General features: G+C 44.3%; 1 protein-coding gene across 1 annotated transcript in view; it reads right to left on the minus strand.

The window, feature by feature from the left end:
* The window catches only part of PUSL1 (pseudouridylate synthase-like 1), a 26,067-nt gene extending 8,815 nt beyond the window's left edge, over positions 1-17,252 (minus strand). Inside the window, exons 1-5 of the mRNA XM_009709515.1 lie at positions 17,168-17,252; positions 15,908-15,965; positions 8,481-8,668; positions 3,838-3,987; positions 1,420-1,593 (exon numbers count right to left, since the gene is read on the minus strand). Coding sequence (XP_009707817.1) covers positions 1,420-1,593; positions 3,838-3,987; positions 8,481-8,668; positions 15,908-15,965; positions 17,168-17,226 — 629 coding nt within the window. The 5' untranslated portion in view covers positions 17,227-17,252. The remainder of the gene's footprint in view (positions 1-1,419; positions 1,594-3,837; positions 3,988-8,480; positions 8,669-15,907; positions 15,966-17,167) is intronic.
* Positions 17,253-17,331: the final 79 nt, after the last annotated feature.

Below are 17,331 nucleotides of genomic sequence, written 5' to 3' on the forward strand. Positions count from 1 at the left end.
CAGGAATGCAGTCACATGATAGCACCCATTTTCCTCTCCAGCCTTCCTTTTCCCATGGGGATGGTCTTTCTTAGCTGCAAGAAGTAAGCGTTTACATCTGGCACTAACTGCCCATGTCCTTGTGCTTATACAGAGAAGAGTAGCAGTGGAAGTGCCATATCCAACTGGGTGGCTCTTCATAACGTGGCTGTGTGTCGACAGGCATCAACGCTGAGCAGGAAAAGCGGGAATCAGAGAAGATGAGAGGAACTGGGAGGAACTGAAAGACCAGGGTTACTCAGAGCATACAGATCTCTCTCTGGTTTTGCAGCTCCCTTTCAGTTTTTATCTTACTCTACTGCTGGCAAAATACAAAATACACCGTTCAAGGACATGGGGAAAGAAACAGTGGGGTGTTTGCAAACTGCAGTGAGGCTCCACCAAAGCTTGAGGCATGGCACTTATTGTTACAGACAGCTCAGTAGGCATTCAAATCTAATGGAGGGTCGTTGGGGAAAACTACAAAGAGAAAGGTTTTCTCCTAATCAGAAAGCAGGAAAATGTGGTTTGGAGACAGACAACAGCAAGGTTTGCTTTCAAGCTGAAACACAGCGGCCAAGTATTTTTGAAAGAAGCCAGCATGAAAAGAAAAGCCATGTTCAGATGATAAATACCCATGATCTTTCTGGGAAAAAAACTTCAGTTTCTGCTAGAGAGAGAATATATCCAGCCACTTAATTTCAATACTTGCAAGACCTGGTCCTGAAAGAACCTGATATTCAACAATCTTTTGTTTATGTAATGACTGAGGAATATTGGGCTTTCCTTCATCAGCATCCCCTGGGAAGACAGTAGGCGTTACTGGTGTGAACAGAGCGGATCTGCATAGCTACAGCAGTGACCTAGGTGTTGGGTGGGGTTTTTTCCTTCTATTTGCAGCCTTTAGGCAAAGCTAGGACAGCAGCAGCAAGGCGGGAGGGGGGGGGGGGGGGACCCGTCCTGATGACTTTGGAAGAAGCCAGTAATTGCTGCGCGGAAGAGGGGGGGGGGGGGGGGGGGGGAAATCCCATCCCCGCAGAGCTGGTCTTTAGCAACCAAAATGACTGTAAATGCTGGAAGCACCTCACAGCAATTGCCCTGTGCCAGATTCCATACACCAGTTTATAACATCCTGCCTTTTAATGTACAAACAACTGGACCAGTTTCCCTGCCCTCATTCCTACCCATCTTTCTCCCTGAGGACACCCGGGAGGAGAGGGAAAGAAATGTCCTTTCCAAGCTGTCACTAGGCAGAACCCTGCTGACACACCATCCCAGGGCTGCGAAGGCAACGGACAGCAAACAGGAGGGTCAGTTCTCAGAGCAGGGCTGGAAAGCAGCTTTTCAAAGCAAGCACCAGCTGATCAGAGCAGCTCCTCAGCTGAGTATCTGGGCTCTCACCTGTGTTCATAGTGGTGGGACAGGAAACCAGAAGAGGGTCGGATGTCTGCCTGGAGGATGGTTCTGACTGGAGATTGAAAACGTGTTTCAGAGTTCAGCGAGCGAAAGGTGCTGAAGTCGTGGGTTCCCAGCAGGAACTGCGCTGCATCCTGCATGGCAGGCACATTCAGGTAGCTGAAATTAAACATGCAGAGCAAAAGGAAAGGAGCATCAGGTAGGACCACGTATGTTAAGTGGGTCAAAGTCCAATGAATTGATGAGAGGCTTAGACCTGGCACGCAGATTTAACATTGCAGCATTGTGGAAACACATTTTGCAAGACGGAGTTTGTCTTGTAACGACCCAAACCACAAACCGAGACGCCAAGTGACCTGAGGTCTGAAGGTATTCAAAACCCCAGGCTAGATGAGGGGTTGGCAGGCACATGCTTTTACACAAACCTTTATCCTGCTGTGCTTCTTAGAACAGTTCAATTCAAATAACTATTCAAATTGCTGGCTAGAGCATAGGGCAAGAGAACCAAAATCCTTTGCAGTATCTGGATCTTATAAACTGAAAAAGATGTTGCCAGGTAAGAAAATATCAAACACTACAATGTTTTTTTCAAGCCTTAGATTTGCAACAGCCAGAAGATGAAATTAGGAAGTAACAGAAATGGAATAAATGAGCAAACGGTCAGAGATGAAGCCAGTGTAAACCCAAGGTGGAGATGCAGAAGAAAGGGCCAAGGGTAAAACTCAGAATGTCAAGTGTCATTCAGATTTCTTCATTTGAAGTATCTAGGTCTGTTCAAAATAGCCTCAAGCAAAGGAATTTAGACAGATTTACTGATTTACATGCTGAACAGACGCTTATTTTTATTGTATTTTTGTAAATCTCTCCCAAGAAAAGCCTGAGCAGGTATGCATGATCTATGGCTTAAGTTTTTCAGATCTTAACAGAAGCCAAAATGTTTCTGAAGAAAACAAAACAAAAAAAATCAAGATGAGATTTTCCAACTTCATTAAACTTTTTCACTGTGTTCAAGAAAAACTACTAGCACTTACAGAATCCTGGTCACACTGAGAAGCGCCGATGACACATAGTTGGCAATTCAGACACCTACAGAAGTTTTAATGTGTATTACGTGTTTTATACACCAGATGTACTCAGTAGCGCACACACTATGAGCCTCTCCACTACTAGCAGTCCAAATATCCCACCTTTTAGTAAGAGACTTCCATTCAGAATTTCTAATATGCTCACCCTATCCTTTATGTGGTATTTCCATTTGAGAAAATTAACTGCAGTGTCCGGGCTAAATTAATTGCTGTTTCATAAAGCCTGAGCTTAAGGTACATTGTACACATAATATCTAATATTGCAATTTCATATTTATTTTTCCCTTCCACAGCCCACAGAAAACAAAGTCAGCAATTTAATGTTAGGACAACGTCATCTTCATTCCCCTGCTAGGACAGTTGAGATTACATTTTTTCCATTACCCACAATTGTTATTCCAATAGCGGTGATGAAATTACCACAACTGGCTACAAACCTGTTTTTCTATAATTTTGTGGAAAATGTCTGTTTTCTTGAATGTATGTTTACCTCAGTACAACATAAACTAAAAGGACAACAAATAATTATCTTCTCGGTTTTGTTTGGTTTTTTCCTCACCCACTGTTTATCATCTCCTAAGTATTTTTTTTAAAATGGCACTGAATGTGTTTTTCTTCCCTTGCATATACAAGCACTGATTTGTTATGACTCAGTGGCTACTCCAAGAACACAAGTGAATACTGAGCTGGATACACTGGTTTGTTATTGTAGGGTTGCTCAGAGTCATTGGCTCTCACTATTCAAACATACAAGTACTCAGGGAATGAGAGAGCAGATTTACATGCAGGCACTACCAGAAACAGGACTAGAGGGGGGCAAAAAAAAAAAAATAAAAATTTCTCAGCCTTCATTCTCGCCTGACTGTAAGGTCACACCTAAAACTCTTGAGATCTGCCATGCAGTGCATTTCTGCCCATCTGCATCGTATCAGAGCACTGTTCCTTCAGCCAGCTGTCCGAATGGGTTTGCTGTATGAACTGGCAAGGTCATCTGAGGAAATGTTCATCACTTCCATGGGGAGGGACACACGAAGTTGTTGACGGACTCTACCCGGAGTCATTGAGTATTTCAGCAGCGCTAATCATCTTTATCACAAGTACAACTGACAGTACAATTAAAAAGGACTGTAAGTCTCAGGTCTCAGTGAACATAACTCAGTGCAGTTGCACTGCTTTCAAAAGGGAAATCTTGTCAATACGAACCGGGAATATGGCCTCACATGTGGAAATTACCCCCTCCCTGCTTCCCCCAAAAGCCAAGCCTTTCCAGAGTGTTGATGAGGAGGCTCCCCACGGAGGTTTAATGGAACACACTTACCCTCCCGCAGGAGCCCAGCAGAGATCCCTTTCGAACACCGGTATTTCAGAATAATGAGTGCAGCCCATCAACAGCCGATAAACGTAGGTTCTTGACAGTGCAGAAAAGCGTGCGTGGAAGCTATCGGTCACTCGATAGGCATTCAAAATGCTGTTAGGCCAGAATAGAATGAGTGAGATGGAGAGAAATGTCATGCACTAATTCAAAAGCTTTTGCCTGGTCACCACATAGATGGGAACTGAAACATGCAATGGATTCTCTGAGAAACTGCGCTTACTAGTAATTAAATATCATTCTCTCCTGACAGCCAGTGATTAACCAGTGACCAAGGATTTGCACCTGTAGGTTGTCACAGGCATCTGTCAACTAGAAGTAGGCAGAGAGCATTAGCATCACCCCCATTATCAAATACACAGGGAAACTGACTTTGGGTCACCTATCAACATATACCTGTAGGCTGTCACAGGCATCTGTCAACTAGAAGAAGGCAGAAGAGCATTAGCATCACCCCCATTATCAAATACACAGGGAAACTGACTTTGGGTCACCTATCAACATATTTTGGGGACATTCACACCATCACAAGAGGCTAAGGCCGGTCAGTCCTTCAGCTGAGAAATAGCAACTGATGGTATGTGTTCTTTGTTGCGTAGTGAAACCAAACCCCCCACCCAGCCCACCACTTCGTATTGCGCATGTGGCTGAAGGCACATGTGTTCCTAGCCACACTTAAGGTAAGCGGCAGCAGCTTCCCAAAGCAAGCTGACACCCTCCATCTCCAGTTGAGGAGCACACCTTATGAACACTGTGCCCTTCTGCTTTTGCAGAACCCCAGTCCCAACATGAGTGGGAAGGACTTCCCCAACCCCAGATACCTCTGTGCTCACTCTCAAAGGTGCCTATGCAGGTCATTGTAGCAGATGGAGATAGCTGAAACTAGGTCGCTTCCCTCCCACCTCTCCCTACAACCTCCAAGACAAATAGGACTTTGCTGCAGGAATGGAAATAAAGGTGCATCCCACCATCGCCTAGATTGAGTCTATAATCAAAGAGCAGAATGCTGCATGCAGGAGACCTCCTGGGAACCCTCATATTTTATGTGGGCAGAAAATGGCTTTTGGGAATGTTCACGTCTACTCATCTTCCACTGACTCTAGGCCGTTAACTCAAGCAGCAGTTTTCTAGGCAGCTGAATTCCCCTGGTTTTCTCTACAAGCAACAGGGAGAAATTGCCTTGTTTCTCTAAGCCAATGCCACCATTACCATCAAATACAGACAGCTCGGTAGCCAGCAGGGTGGGTACGAAGGCTGTCAGAGAGGAAAACACCCTTGTCTCTGGCAAAGAAGAAAACAGAGCTTCCTCGTGTTTCTGCACCTCTCCCAAAGTGTTATCATTAATTTGAACATGTCAGCAGCAGTTTTTACTGGATGTGATTTTCCTTTATCCCAGAGTACTGGCTATTCACCATACTGATGGCAGCATACAGCAAGGAGTCACTATCACACAGGCATAATCTCTCTGCAGGTGTTACTCTAGAGAGATCTCTCCTTAGAAGGCAGTTTTTCTCCTGCTGTGTGTCTTTCTGTCTTTGGAGTTTGGCATAGCAAGGAGAAGGGACTTGGGGCAGCTAAAAAATACGACACCATTTGGGACCAAGTAATAGACAAACCTATTTATTTACTTTAAAAAGGTTGGTGCTTCAGGGATTTTTACCAGCTCAAGTGCCTCTGGCTCACATCCCTTGACTGCACAGGCTCAGACCACAGAAGAAGAAATTAAAGCTGAGCCACAGGCCTCCACAAAGATTTGCAATAACAAGCCCAGGAGATTGCTCCACTGCTATCAGCTCTCAGTAGAAATGCAAACTACATCCTCCAGGCCTGCAATGGAGTTTGCAACTAGGATCTCCAGCCTCTTCTAAACAAAATAATGTAATTATTACATTTAATTTCCTCTGTCTACATGCCTCCACAAGCATTTCATCTATCTTGAGCTTCTCCTGTTAATGCTCATGTGATTTTTATTAAATAACCATCGTTCTACTCCTTCTGATAGAGTGATTCTTTCAGAAAAGCCTATTTATGCTCACATGATTCTTCAATGCAGGCATCCCTTCATGCCTCTCTTAGCAGATGCAATTGCTACCGTAGGCTCTTTCCAGCTAGGAACGTCTTTCCAGCTTTTATTCCAGCAGCTACATTTCAGGCCTCATTAAGATCCCACTTTTTGAAAGAGTGCTGGTAAATAAAGACTCATGGCATTATTTACCTTTTCAACAGAGCCTGAGTTTCAGAGAAGGCTGAAGGAAAAAAAGCCCGAAGACATCTAACTAGAAACGGCAATGTATTAGATACAAAGATGTCCTCCAGAAGTACATCCTTCTCCTTCCACTGTCAACAGAAACGAAATGCCAATTTACAGGAGGTGGGAAGAATCCTGCTCTGTCTTGTTGTCACTAAGCTTTTATTGTGTGCTTACAAAACTGAAACTAGAAATAGAAGGTGTGAGTCTACAGTATTACCATCCCTACTTAAGGGACAGCAAAGTCCTCCTAAAGTTACCCCATCTATGAAATACACTCTGATCTTTGTTTTGAATTGTTTTGAATCTAGAAGACAGGTCAGCTGATAGAAGAGATCCATCATGCTGCAAAGGTTATTATTGCTGATGATACAGTCAGCCAGCCTGGAATCTTGTTTCCCTTCCAAGTTCTATCAACAATAATGTGTTCTCAAAAAGATCCCTCTCTCCGTCACCCCCTGCTTCCAGCCACACGAAAGTGCTGAGTTTCCTCTTCGGCATTAGGAGAGAATTCTTCTTGGCAAAGCAATATTTACAGAGGGAGGGGATGGTTGCTAAATACACTTAGACTCATGCACATCACCAAGCTCCTTAATGGAAAGCAGCTGAACCATTTTTAAAAGGTTCAGCCCAAGAGAGGAAGAAGTAGAGCTGACTGCATCCTGATAAATTCTTTAACTGATCAGGATGGTATTGGATTCTATCGGAAGATACCACCTCCTGATATGTACCTGTCAGATCTTAGCACGAGACAAAAAACTTTTCCCATCCGTAAGATCCCACTGCTGCCTCCTTTTGGAGATGCTCTCTAACGTAAAACTTTCTTCAGCAGCGATCTTATTCGCTCTTGGACAAATCAGTCAAGGTATCACAAAGCTAGCTGTAACTATGTGTCTGTATGACTACTAGTATTGAAACTGGCACAGTCACAACAGCAGTTTTAGCTCTCTAGGACAACTTGCTCCATTAAAGCTAGGCAACACAACTCCCAAGTTCCAAGCCTAAACTCAGGGGAGAGAGACTGAGATTCAGTGGGTGGTGACGCATAGAACAGACTGATTATTGCAGTGCTACCCTCTGGCTGTTAAAATCAGCTAGTTTTGACTCCCGAACAACTGCTTTAGTCTTTTAAGGAAGGAAATTAAAACTATGACCTACTTCATGTTCCCTGTTACTGCTAGAACATCCAGAAAGGGTTTGACTTCCAGGGCGTGTAGATTCTGACCTAGTTTTCAGTCTGAGCAAAAATAACAACCAAAAACCTGCATAAGTCAAATTCTATTTCAGAATTCTTTTTTTTTTTCATTGAGACAGCCGTCTGAAAAGAAATCATCTCCAGCCCTGCCCCACAGCAGCTGCATTAGACTCTTTACACATATGTCAAAGAAGGTGAAAGCTGTCAAGGGACAGTAACTCTCAGATACTAAGCATGCAACTTAGCTAGCTTGACAGAGAGATTTGCTTTGTGTTCTGGCCTCTCACTGCAGAGGAATCTAGCTGCTACTTTAAGAGGCCAATGGAGAAACTGGATTTGTAAGTGCAAAACTGTCAATCCTATATTATCATGCTAATATTCAATCTCAAGTTTGGGATGCATAATCTGACTTGTTACCGGATGGCTGTCCGTGGGCTGTGTAGTAAAAGCAGTGAAATCAGTACTTGCTTTTCTGGCAAGTACCCACCGTGAAACCTCTGCTTTCAGAGGAAGACTCAACGAACTCTGCAAACTGCTAAAACACATTTTTGCAAATAAGGTGGGGGGGAGGGAGAAATTTCCCTTATGGATTTCTGGGGACTGACAGTCATGCATTTCTAATGGCAGCCACACTCTGTATCAAGCCCAAGCGGCATAAGAGCCATCTCACACTGCCCTTAGGCTGAGCTCACCTACTCCAAGACATCGCAAGAGGGTCTCATAGAGGGACAGCAACACGGACAGTCAGGAGACTGTTAGGATCAAAGGGGAAAAGTGGTGTGGCCCTATGCTGTTCCCAACACTGTCTGAGGGCTGTCAAAGGAACTGTGAACATTCAGGGAAAAAGATCATTTAAAACAACATAATAAGAGCCACTAAGAGGAACTACGTGCCTCTAGTAATAAGGCTCTCACAGTGCCTTCCTGCCCTCTTTCCTGAGCTCAGATTCCAAGGATTTTACTTCCTCTTCCCCCTCACCCTCTGATGGCTCCCCTGGTGCTTGTTCGGAGGTGAAAGAATGCAGCTGGCTCTGAGACCACTGCTGCAGCTTCTGCTCCAGTCACTGACCGAGTTGAGATCGTGGCCACATTTCCTCCTTTCTCCAACAAGGGCAAAATAAAAGGTTTGGACTTGCCACCAACTCACCGGATCGGTTCAGGCTTTAGGTTGTAATTAAGACCATAGACGAGCTGTTTCTCATTAAAAGGCGGCTTCCCCGGTGCCCTCTGGATGTCAAGGTGAGCAGAGTTGCACAGTGCATGGACACCAGCATCTGTTCGGCTGGAGATGTGGAACTTGACAGGAACAACAGGCTTTAGGTTCTGCACTGCCTTCTGAAAGCCAATACGAGAAGGATTCATAAATAGCAGACTTGCTTCAAGCTAGCTAGGAAAAAACATCCTCCTCCTTGCGAACCACACATCTCGTTATTGCTTGCACAGAGAAGTAATTGGGAGTTTTACCATGGGCTGCAAAGAAAGGGATGGAGAGGAGCCTGTTTGGGGGACTTCTAGCACCAGTGGCTTCTCATCTTTTGTTCTGAAATCACCTCAAACAGAACATCCAAAATGCCATGTCAGCTTCCTTACATGTACAAACTACAGTAAAAAATATTCATCTCCCTAGGCTTTAATTTATATCATTGGGTGAGTGGGAAAGAGGGCAGAGAATTACCCATTTAAACCCAGACACCAGCCCTGCATTTACTGCTAAGAACTGGACTCAGATTGCTTCAACATCTCTTAAAGGGCTGCAGAACCCAAGCCTTAAAGGGATGGAAACAGGACGCAGGGATGTCTGAATGCCATCAGTCAAGACGCCTGAAGAAGCTCAGGCTGCACCCTTTCCTTCTAGTGCAGGTCAGAACAGCGTAAAATACTGTGGCTTACTGCTGCAAGCAGAAGTTCTTTTCCATCCACAACAGGAGGAGAGCTACAGAGAGCAACATGCTTCCATTAACTGTTGAGAGCAGAGGAGGAACCAGGGGACCAGATGAGTAGTAGCATAGCACTGATGTAATGCATTTATTAGTCCCACTGAGAAATATAAACAGATCTAAGAATCAAGACACAGCTCTCATAAAACACACCAGTAGTTGAGGAGCTGACACTGAGCTATCCCAGCAGGTACAAATAATCACAGGCCAAACACATGCCACCGGCAGTCACAAGACGGAATTTCCTTTTATTTGCTGCTTCCACAGTTGCATTAATGCAGGACTTGGCTAATCCTCAAGAATACTATTTTCTTCATGAGCTAGAGTTGCCTTAATATTCAGGCAATGTCTCACTCACGCTTAGACCTCTGCCTTAGCAAGACTACAACAGAAAATGACAAAGATTATTTACACCATCATAGAGTTCAAGTTTTACAGTCACAGAATTCAAGCTTATTGAAGCCAAAAGGCCCTAAAATTACACTGCAGCTGAGATGTACTTTAAAAAATTAGTTAGCAAACCGTATTGCAACAAGCTGAAACTTACTGTTCTTAACACAAGGGGAAGGACAGCGATTGAGATCCTCTAGGTTCTGCACACAGATTTTGGTGCAGATCTGCTGGAGAATGCACCTGTGGGTAGGATGGTGGTTTCTCTTTCCCAACTGTTCCTCTCTACACAGCTGGCTTTTATCCCCACCCTGTTTCTGCCTTTCCCTTCTGCCCACTAACAAAGGGCTGGAAAAACAACTGGATGAATTACTGCAGCTTCTTGCTGGGAAAGTAAGCAAAACCCTGCTAAATGAGTGATTAATATGGTGTCTTTTAATCAAGATGCACACGCAAAAGAGAGAGTGAGCAAAAGAGATGCTAACGTGGTTAATTAGAGGCCATATATTTAAGGGTCTGCCTAGCCTGGCCTAAGTTTAACAAAGCGAGGGTGGGTTTTGGTAAGGGACAAACACTAGTAAGTCAGGAAGTTATTAGAATATCAAGGTTTCTAATGCAATGTTAAAACCATAGTACATGTTACCTACAGTAAGGATTTAAAGTAGGTTGCTGGAGCACTGCAAAATACAACTTTTTTTCTTTGTAAGTGACAGAAAATCCAATGTAATTTGTTACAGGGAATGAGTGAATTATATCTGAAACACCGAAAAACAACAATAAAAAAGCAGAAAACCACATGAATGACTAGAAATTTCCTTCTCTTTCCCATCTCCACTCCTGAGTAATGAACCCAGCAGTGGTCTTTATTAGATTTTAATTTGGTACCAAGAGTCAATAAAGTTTGAACTGCTGACTCATAAATACCTTCCAGACTACTACAGTTGAGCAGACAGGATTCTAAGCTCTCAGAAGCGTACCGTTAAAATGCACAGGGAGACAAGGAAAAAATATAACCGAGCTGCAGGGGAAGGTCTGGGAAACAGAACAAAAATGACCCTAGCCTTTTCCCCTTCCTAATCCTTCTATTTGGAGTTCACATGTGGTTACAATTAACAATGAAAATCTTTATTTATCACCCTTAAGCAGAAAGAAGCAGACAGAAATGAAATAGTTTTCTGCAGTAGACCTTGGCTTGTGCCTCAGCATTTGTCTTAAAGCAGAAGCTGCATTTTAAGTGCAATTTTAGGCAAAGAGACGTTTGGGTTTTGCAGGCTCAAACTATGTTCCCACTGGCTGGTTTTTGCCTGATGAGAAAGAAGGGGGAGAAGAGGGTGGAGGAAGGGAGGAGCTGGAGCCTGCCTGAGTCGGGGTAGAAGGAAAGACAGAACAGGAGAGAACATGGAAAACATCCTCCTTTCTTGTTATGGGCTTGGAGAAGTTTGGATACAGCACTCCTTTGGACTCCACACTGCATCCCATTTCAATCACTGCATCTGAACAAAGCTGGACAAGAACACCACTGTTTGGATCTCTTCTCTGCCAGCGGGAGTTGAGCCCTATTAGAGAGTGGAACGGAGAGGAACAGAGGATTGCAGACTCCAAGGCAAACCTGGTTGTTTCCTCCGCTCAGGTCAGCCAACGAATCCACAAAAGTGCAGGACTGCACCACAGGTTCAACAAATGGTATTTTCACAGCTGCCCTTCTCCAGCACAATTTTCTCCCAGGTACACCTCTCCGGAGATGACCGAAGGATGTATGTGCTGGGCATCCAAGGAGGAATGTGATCACCATCAACAATAAATCTGTTTGTGAAAGCTGAAAGCTTTGTTAGTGGATTCTTCCTCCAGCCTAACAGGCATGCAGCTGATAATGTACTATCAACTGCTGCCTCTAGTTTCAATTTTAATATTTCCTTTATATTCCATCCTAATGAATCTCCTTAAAGACAGAATTTCTGAACTGCTGAACTTCTTTGCAGGCATTTCAGAACTGACCTCTTCACCTATGCAAACGTCTCATATCTGTACCATCCAGATGTCCTTTGAGCCTACAGGCAAGCCGATGGTTTCCTCCTTTGGTTCCTGTATAATCTGTTAATATCACCCACACTGAATTTCAAAAAAGACACATTATTTGCATTTAGCGATTGCTTGGCTAGCAACCAGTTTTTCCTGCCCTTTCAGAAAAAACAAGCCCCTAAAACAAGCTAGCCTTTCATCTCAGGAACTCAAAAGGCTTTACTGCTATTAATACTGTTAGGTATCATCTATGGATTCCCAAGGGGGAAACTGAGGCTGAAGTTAAGCACTTTACCCATGGGCACCCAGCTAAAAAGCAATAGAGAAGATACAGGAATAAAGGAGCTACGTTGTCCTCCTATGTGCTCAGAGTTCACAGGTCTCTGCTCCCTTCTTTAAGCCACAGAGCATGTAAACATCCTCTTCAGTAGGTGTTACAAACACTGAAATCTTGGCTTGGCACCTGCTGGAGGCCTTTCACTGAGCCAGATCTCACCCATTTTAATTTAGCCTTTACTTCCTGAGTCATAGTCTTTCCAGATGACCATCTTCCTGGAGCAGCAACAAGCATCCCAGGGTGTCGGTTTATATCTCTAACACCCTGCATACCAGTGATGCAGAGGAAAGCATTACTTGCATTTAGTAGGTCGTTTCTGCTAACAGGTTTCATTTGCTAAGCACTTCCATATTTTGAATCATGCTAAAATTTCCACTGTTGTGTGCCAGAACGATATGGATCCACATTCCAGATTACTATTATTACTCACAGCTCTGTTCTCCTCTCACTCTATACAAATGCTGGAAAGCCAAGATGAAGAACAGGCCCGTTAATGTATACCACCTATGGAGTGGAAGCAAAAGTTCATTCACTTCTCTCCCTGAAGTCTAAATAAAAAAAAATCCTAAGATACTCAGCCATCTACCTCTACAGCCATTAGGAATGTTTTGGAAAAATAAGTGTCTGTTTCTCTTTCACAGCAACTGGATTGCTTACTGGTTTCATCACACACAATGGCATTAGTTGCACAGACATAACGGATTGAACTGCATTGCCAAGGATGCTGCATGATTTGTAAGTTGCTGTGTTCTAATAAATAATATTGCACAAGCTTCTGCTTGCAAGTCATCACAGCCTCACTGACTCAATGGGTGCCATGTCAACTGAAATTATTTAAAAATCTAACTAATTTTTAGTGGAATAGATAAAAGTTGAAGCGGAAGCCAGGAAGAAAAAGCTGAGAAAGTGGCTTCTGCTGCAAGAAAGGGTTTCCAAAGCAATCTCCTATGCCATTGAAATCATTATCAAAACAAAGTTCGAAGATGATAGTTCTCTTGGTCTATTTTCCTTTGTATCTTCCTTTTTTTTTTTTTCTTTTCTTTTTTCTTTTGGGAGTGGGGGCGCAGGAGGTTGTACCAAAGCTGCCTCACACAGTAAGGAGTTTGTGTATGTCCTCTTTCTCTCCTCACCTACTCCCCCTTTTCCTTTCATGAGGAATAATATCTAGCCTTAGCACAAGGCTGCCGGCCAAAACAGAGCACTCTGTGCAGAAGATTTGTTTTGGGCGGCATTCACCAGTATAAAGGGAAAAAGCACGCTCAGGAGATGAGTCAAACCAAACATGAAAGGGAACTTAATTCTGTAGATCCTAGGAGGCCTTGCACGTGGTGCCTGTTAGCACAAGCAACAGCTACTCGCTTTAGCAAAAGGTACTACACAGGAGATCTTCTTTAACAGTAGGGACATTTGTAAGAACTGACACCAGAGCATGAAGTCCTGTATCTTCTAAGTTTCCACAAGGAACTGGAGGAAGCCAAGTCATAGGACTCAAACTTCCCCAGATGGGGAAGAACAGTCTGGAATTTTATTTTGGACCCATCATTAGCAAGCTGGGCTTCCAAGTGCTTGAAGACAAGTATGTTGTCACCAAGAAAGAAAGTGTTGCCTGCAAAGCTCACCCTCCTCAAAGATACATTAAAAACTCCATCAGGTATCTACATCTGTCCCTGAACTAAAGCAAGTCTCCATTTCATCCAGACAGTCTCAGGGCCCTGTTCCATCGCAATACTGAGGACTACAAAAGCTTCCGCGTCCTGTACGATGCAGTGCTTTACAGTGACAAAGGGCTACAGACAAGCCTTCTGCTCAGCCCCAGTCCAGCAATTTTACCTCATCACAGAGTGCTGCATTACACACTCACAAACCAGTCCATTACACTTTTAATGACACAGTTGTTCAAATACAAGGTCTACACCTCACAGGTTATTTGCTTGCCTGTAACTCCAAACAAATGTCTGAATGTATTTAGAATACAATAAGGATCTCATTACAGATTTAATTTTGCCCTTCCCTTCAGTTGCCTTCCTGGCTTTGGAAAGTTGTGAAGTTCAAGGCTACACAGAAATGGAGGAAGGAAGATAAATTCCTACAGGCCCCAGAAGTTTTCTATTAAAGTTGCTTTAAGACTTCCCATGTGGTTCTAATAGACACAGCCCTGCTCAGCAGTGCCCAGCATCAATACCACCACATGAAAGCAAGGCACATATCCCAGAACTGGCCTGCAAAGTGCTGATACTGTGAAAAGACAACACCAAATAAGTTTATCTTTTTCTTTTTTTCTTCTTCTTTTCTCCTTTAATCACCCATCCTACCCATTCACCTGTTAAAACAAAGTTACTTGGATAATGCAAAACAACTGCTGGGCTCACCCAAAGTCCGGCGCCTGGGGCTGAGACACTGGATGGTTCAGAGGATTAGATGAACGAGATAGAAAGTCCTTTGGGGCTCTTCTTTCAAGATCCGCACAATATTTATACACTTTCTCCACAATAGTCTCAGGCAAGAAGCCATCCAAATACACCCTGAGAACTCTTATTCAAGCCATAATTCATCACACTTTCCTTCTGCAGACTGCTTAGCAAGAGCATACAAGAACTATCACCCTTACTCAGTAAACAAAGGCACAGTGTGGAAACGTCTTGGCCAGGGTCACAGAGTGGCTGGGTGGGACAGCAAGTCTGCTCCCGCCCCGGCTCTTCAACAACTCTGTTCCTTCACACCACCAGGACTGTAGCTAATGCAGGCAGAGAACAGACGTTCACAGACAAGCATGGTGGGCACAGCACCTTCAAACTGCTACAGTTTGTCATCTCAGGTTAGACAGTCTGGCCAAAAATGAGAACCAAGTAACAAAAAAGTTGCCTGTTAATACATAGGCGTGATCTGACCTAAAGCAATCAGTTTCAACCTCTTCAACGATCATCATTTACCTTCTAAATGGGCACCAGCTTCATTTCAAACTACATGATGCTTCTAAGACAAGGGAGAAAAATAACACAGCTTCCTTTTGATTCCTGCCCTGCGCGGGAACATGGGATTCACCAGCACTGCTCCAATAAATGCAGCTCAACAGCAGCTTGTAATTAAATTACAACTGGGCTGCAGAAATATCCAGGTGTGCTGAGCATTTACCCGATGCAAGTGACCCACTTTCTACTCGCTGGTGTAACAGCGGGTCGTCTGCACTCCTGGTGCACACTCACTCCAAACCCAAACAGCACTTGCGTCCTGAAAGCCATTCTTACATTCTGGGAAATCCCTGGGAGCAGCACAAGAACAACAGCGATGACAGGATCGTAACTTTTTTCCCCCAGCATATTAGAAGAACTCCAGAAGAATGGAAACCAAACATATTTTTTTTTCTTTGGAACAATGGATATCCTGCTGTGCTTTGTTCTGAAAATGTCTATCAGACACATCCTCTCCTGGGAGGACACAGCATCTAATTTCTAAATCTATACAGGACTTAGACATGAACAAGAAGCAGAGCAGCTAAGCCTACCCAGAACTGAGACAGTTCTAAGAATGAGTGGAGGCAAAACCACAAGTGCTAATGAAGCTCACATGCTTAAGTACCTTCAGGTGGGCCAGCATCTGCGCTGGGGCTCTCAGAATCATAGCTCTGGACTCTGATGCCTCAATTTCAAGTCTTATTGAAGGGTTCACACCTTTTTCAGGATCAGGATCTTATCGTCTCTGACTTCACCCTGCCCTATTTCTCCCACCTGTATACTGACATCATTTCTAAAGCACTTTGTTTTTAATATTATAGTGTTTAGCACTATGCAAGTGTCTTTTATTGAGTGTCAATCTAGAAATCTAGTATCTGTAGCTCAACAATGTGACCGTAGAAGTTTCATTTTAATGACAATATGATTAGCAAGGACCTACCTCCAAATAATTCTGGACTCCAATCATTGACTGATCATTCGAGGTCTCCATAACCCCACTGCAGAGCAAAACAAATACAATCGTTACTGATAGGTGTCAAGACCCAAGGACTTGACACAGAGTCCACCAACACATCCAGAAGTTAATGGGAGACAGTCATCAAACTGTCTGCTATTGAGCAACTGGGATCTTTTTACAGAACTTGCAGGGACCAAACACTTTGATGAATGGAAAGAAAACAGATGCAGCGGTTATTTGCAAGAAGGGAGGCTGGAAATAAAAATCACCCTTCCAATATTAGTCTCTGGACTAGCCCTTCAGATGGAGGCTGACAGGAAGATGAGGCAGACAAATTACACTAGAAAAGAGTTTGCAGACAAAACTATTTCCAGGCCAGGGGTTGGTTGCCAGTTGCAGGTCCCTTTCTTGCAGGCCCTGTGGATGTCATAACGGGACTAAAAGACTGTGAAGACAGTTTGTGATGAGCTTCCTTCTCTACTACAGAAGTCACAAAAGCTGCTGAACTGCAGAGAGACAGGTCCTGAGGCTAAACCCAACCTACCCATAACTACTTGGAGTAATTTAGGTCAGTACCCACACTGACACAGACCATGCACTGCAAAGGAATTGTGGGTTTTGGCATATGATGGTATTATTCTGTAAAACCCTCAGGAAGATAGGCACAATTCCATGAGTTGGAGCTGCACAAGTTCTCCCACACAACTTTTTTTTTTTAACGTAAACAAGCACAGCTACACACGTGGGATGTTTAAGGCCTGGGGAAACCCAACCTCAGCTATCCTCCCGCAGGACTCGCAGCCCACAGATCACTTCACCGCATCTCTCAAGCAGCGCGGGTATGTGAACTGCTGAGACCTGGCCACGCCACCCAACAAACCACCACCACTGCAGCAAATACAGTAACTCGCCCTCTCCCCATGTGCCCAGCCTGACATCACAAGTTTGTCGCCTTCTCTGTCCTTTGATATTTTCCCTTTGCCCATTTTACACATTTCCTGCCCAAACCATCCCCTTCCTAACACTTCTGTGCAACAGCAGAAGGCAGAGTCTGCTCTCACCGCCTCAGCAAGGGATTTACCCCTCACCAAACCCACTGCATTCACCCATCCTTTCCCCAGCCGCCTCCTCACAGCTCTCCCTTCACCACCCATGGCTCACCCCCCCTCGCCCCCCCAGGGCCCCAACAGGCGCTGGTTTCCTTCCACCGCACATGGCTGACGAGGCAGCTGAGGCACCTACCTATATTTAGTGCCAAAGTACTGAAAGAACACTAGGTATCGGGTTGGGGGAGAAACCATCTTTGCTGCCTACGGCCCTACGGCGGAGGCTCTACGTTCGGCTCCGCGGGAACCCCAGCGCGCTGCTGCTGGCGGGAGGGGGGGGAACCGGCGGGGCCCCGGGGC

This window comes from Cariama cristata, unplaced genomic scaffold, assembly GCF_000690535.1.
Source record: "Cariama cristata isolate BGI_N322 unplaced genomic scaffold, ASM69053v1 scaffold19581, whole genome shotgun sequence".
NCBI lineage: Eukaryota > Metazoa > Chordata > Aves > Cariamiformes > Cariamidae > Cariama > Cariama cristata.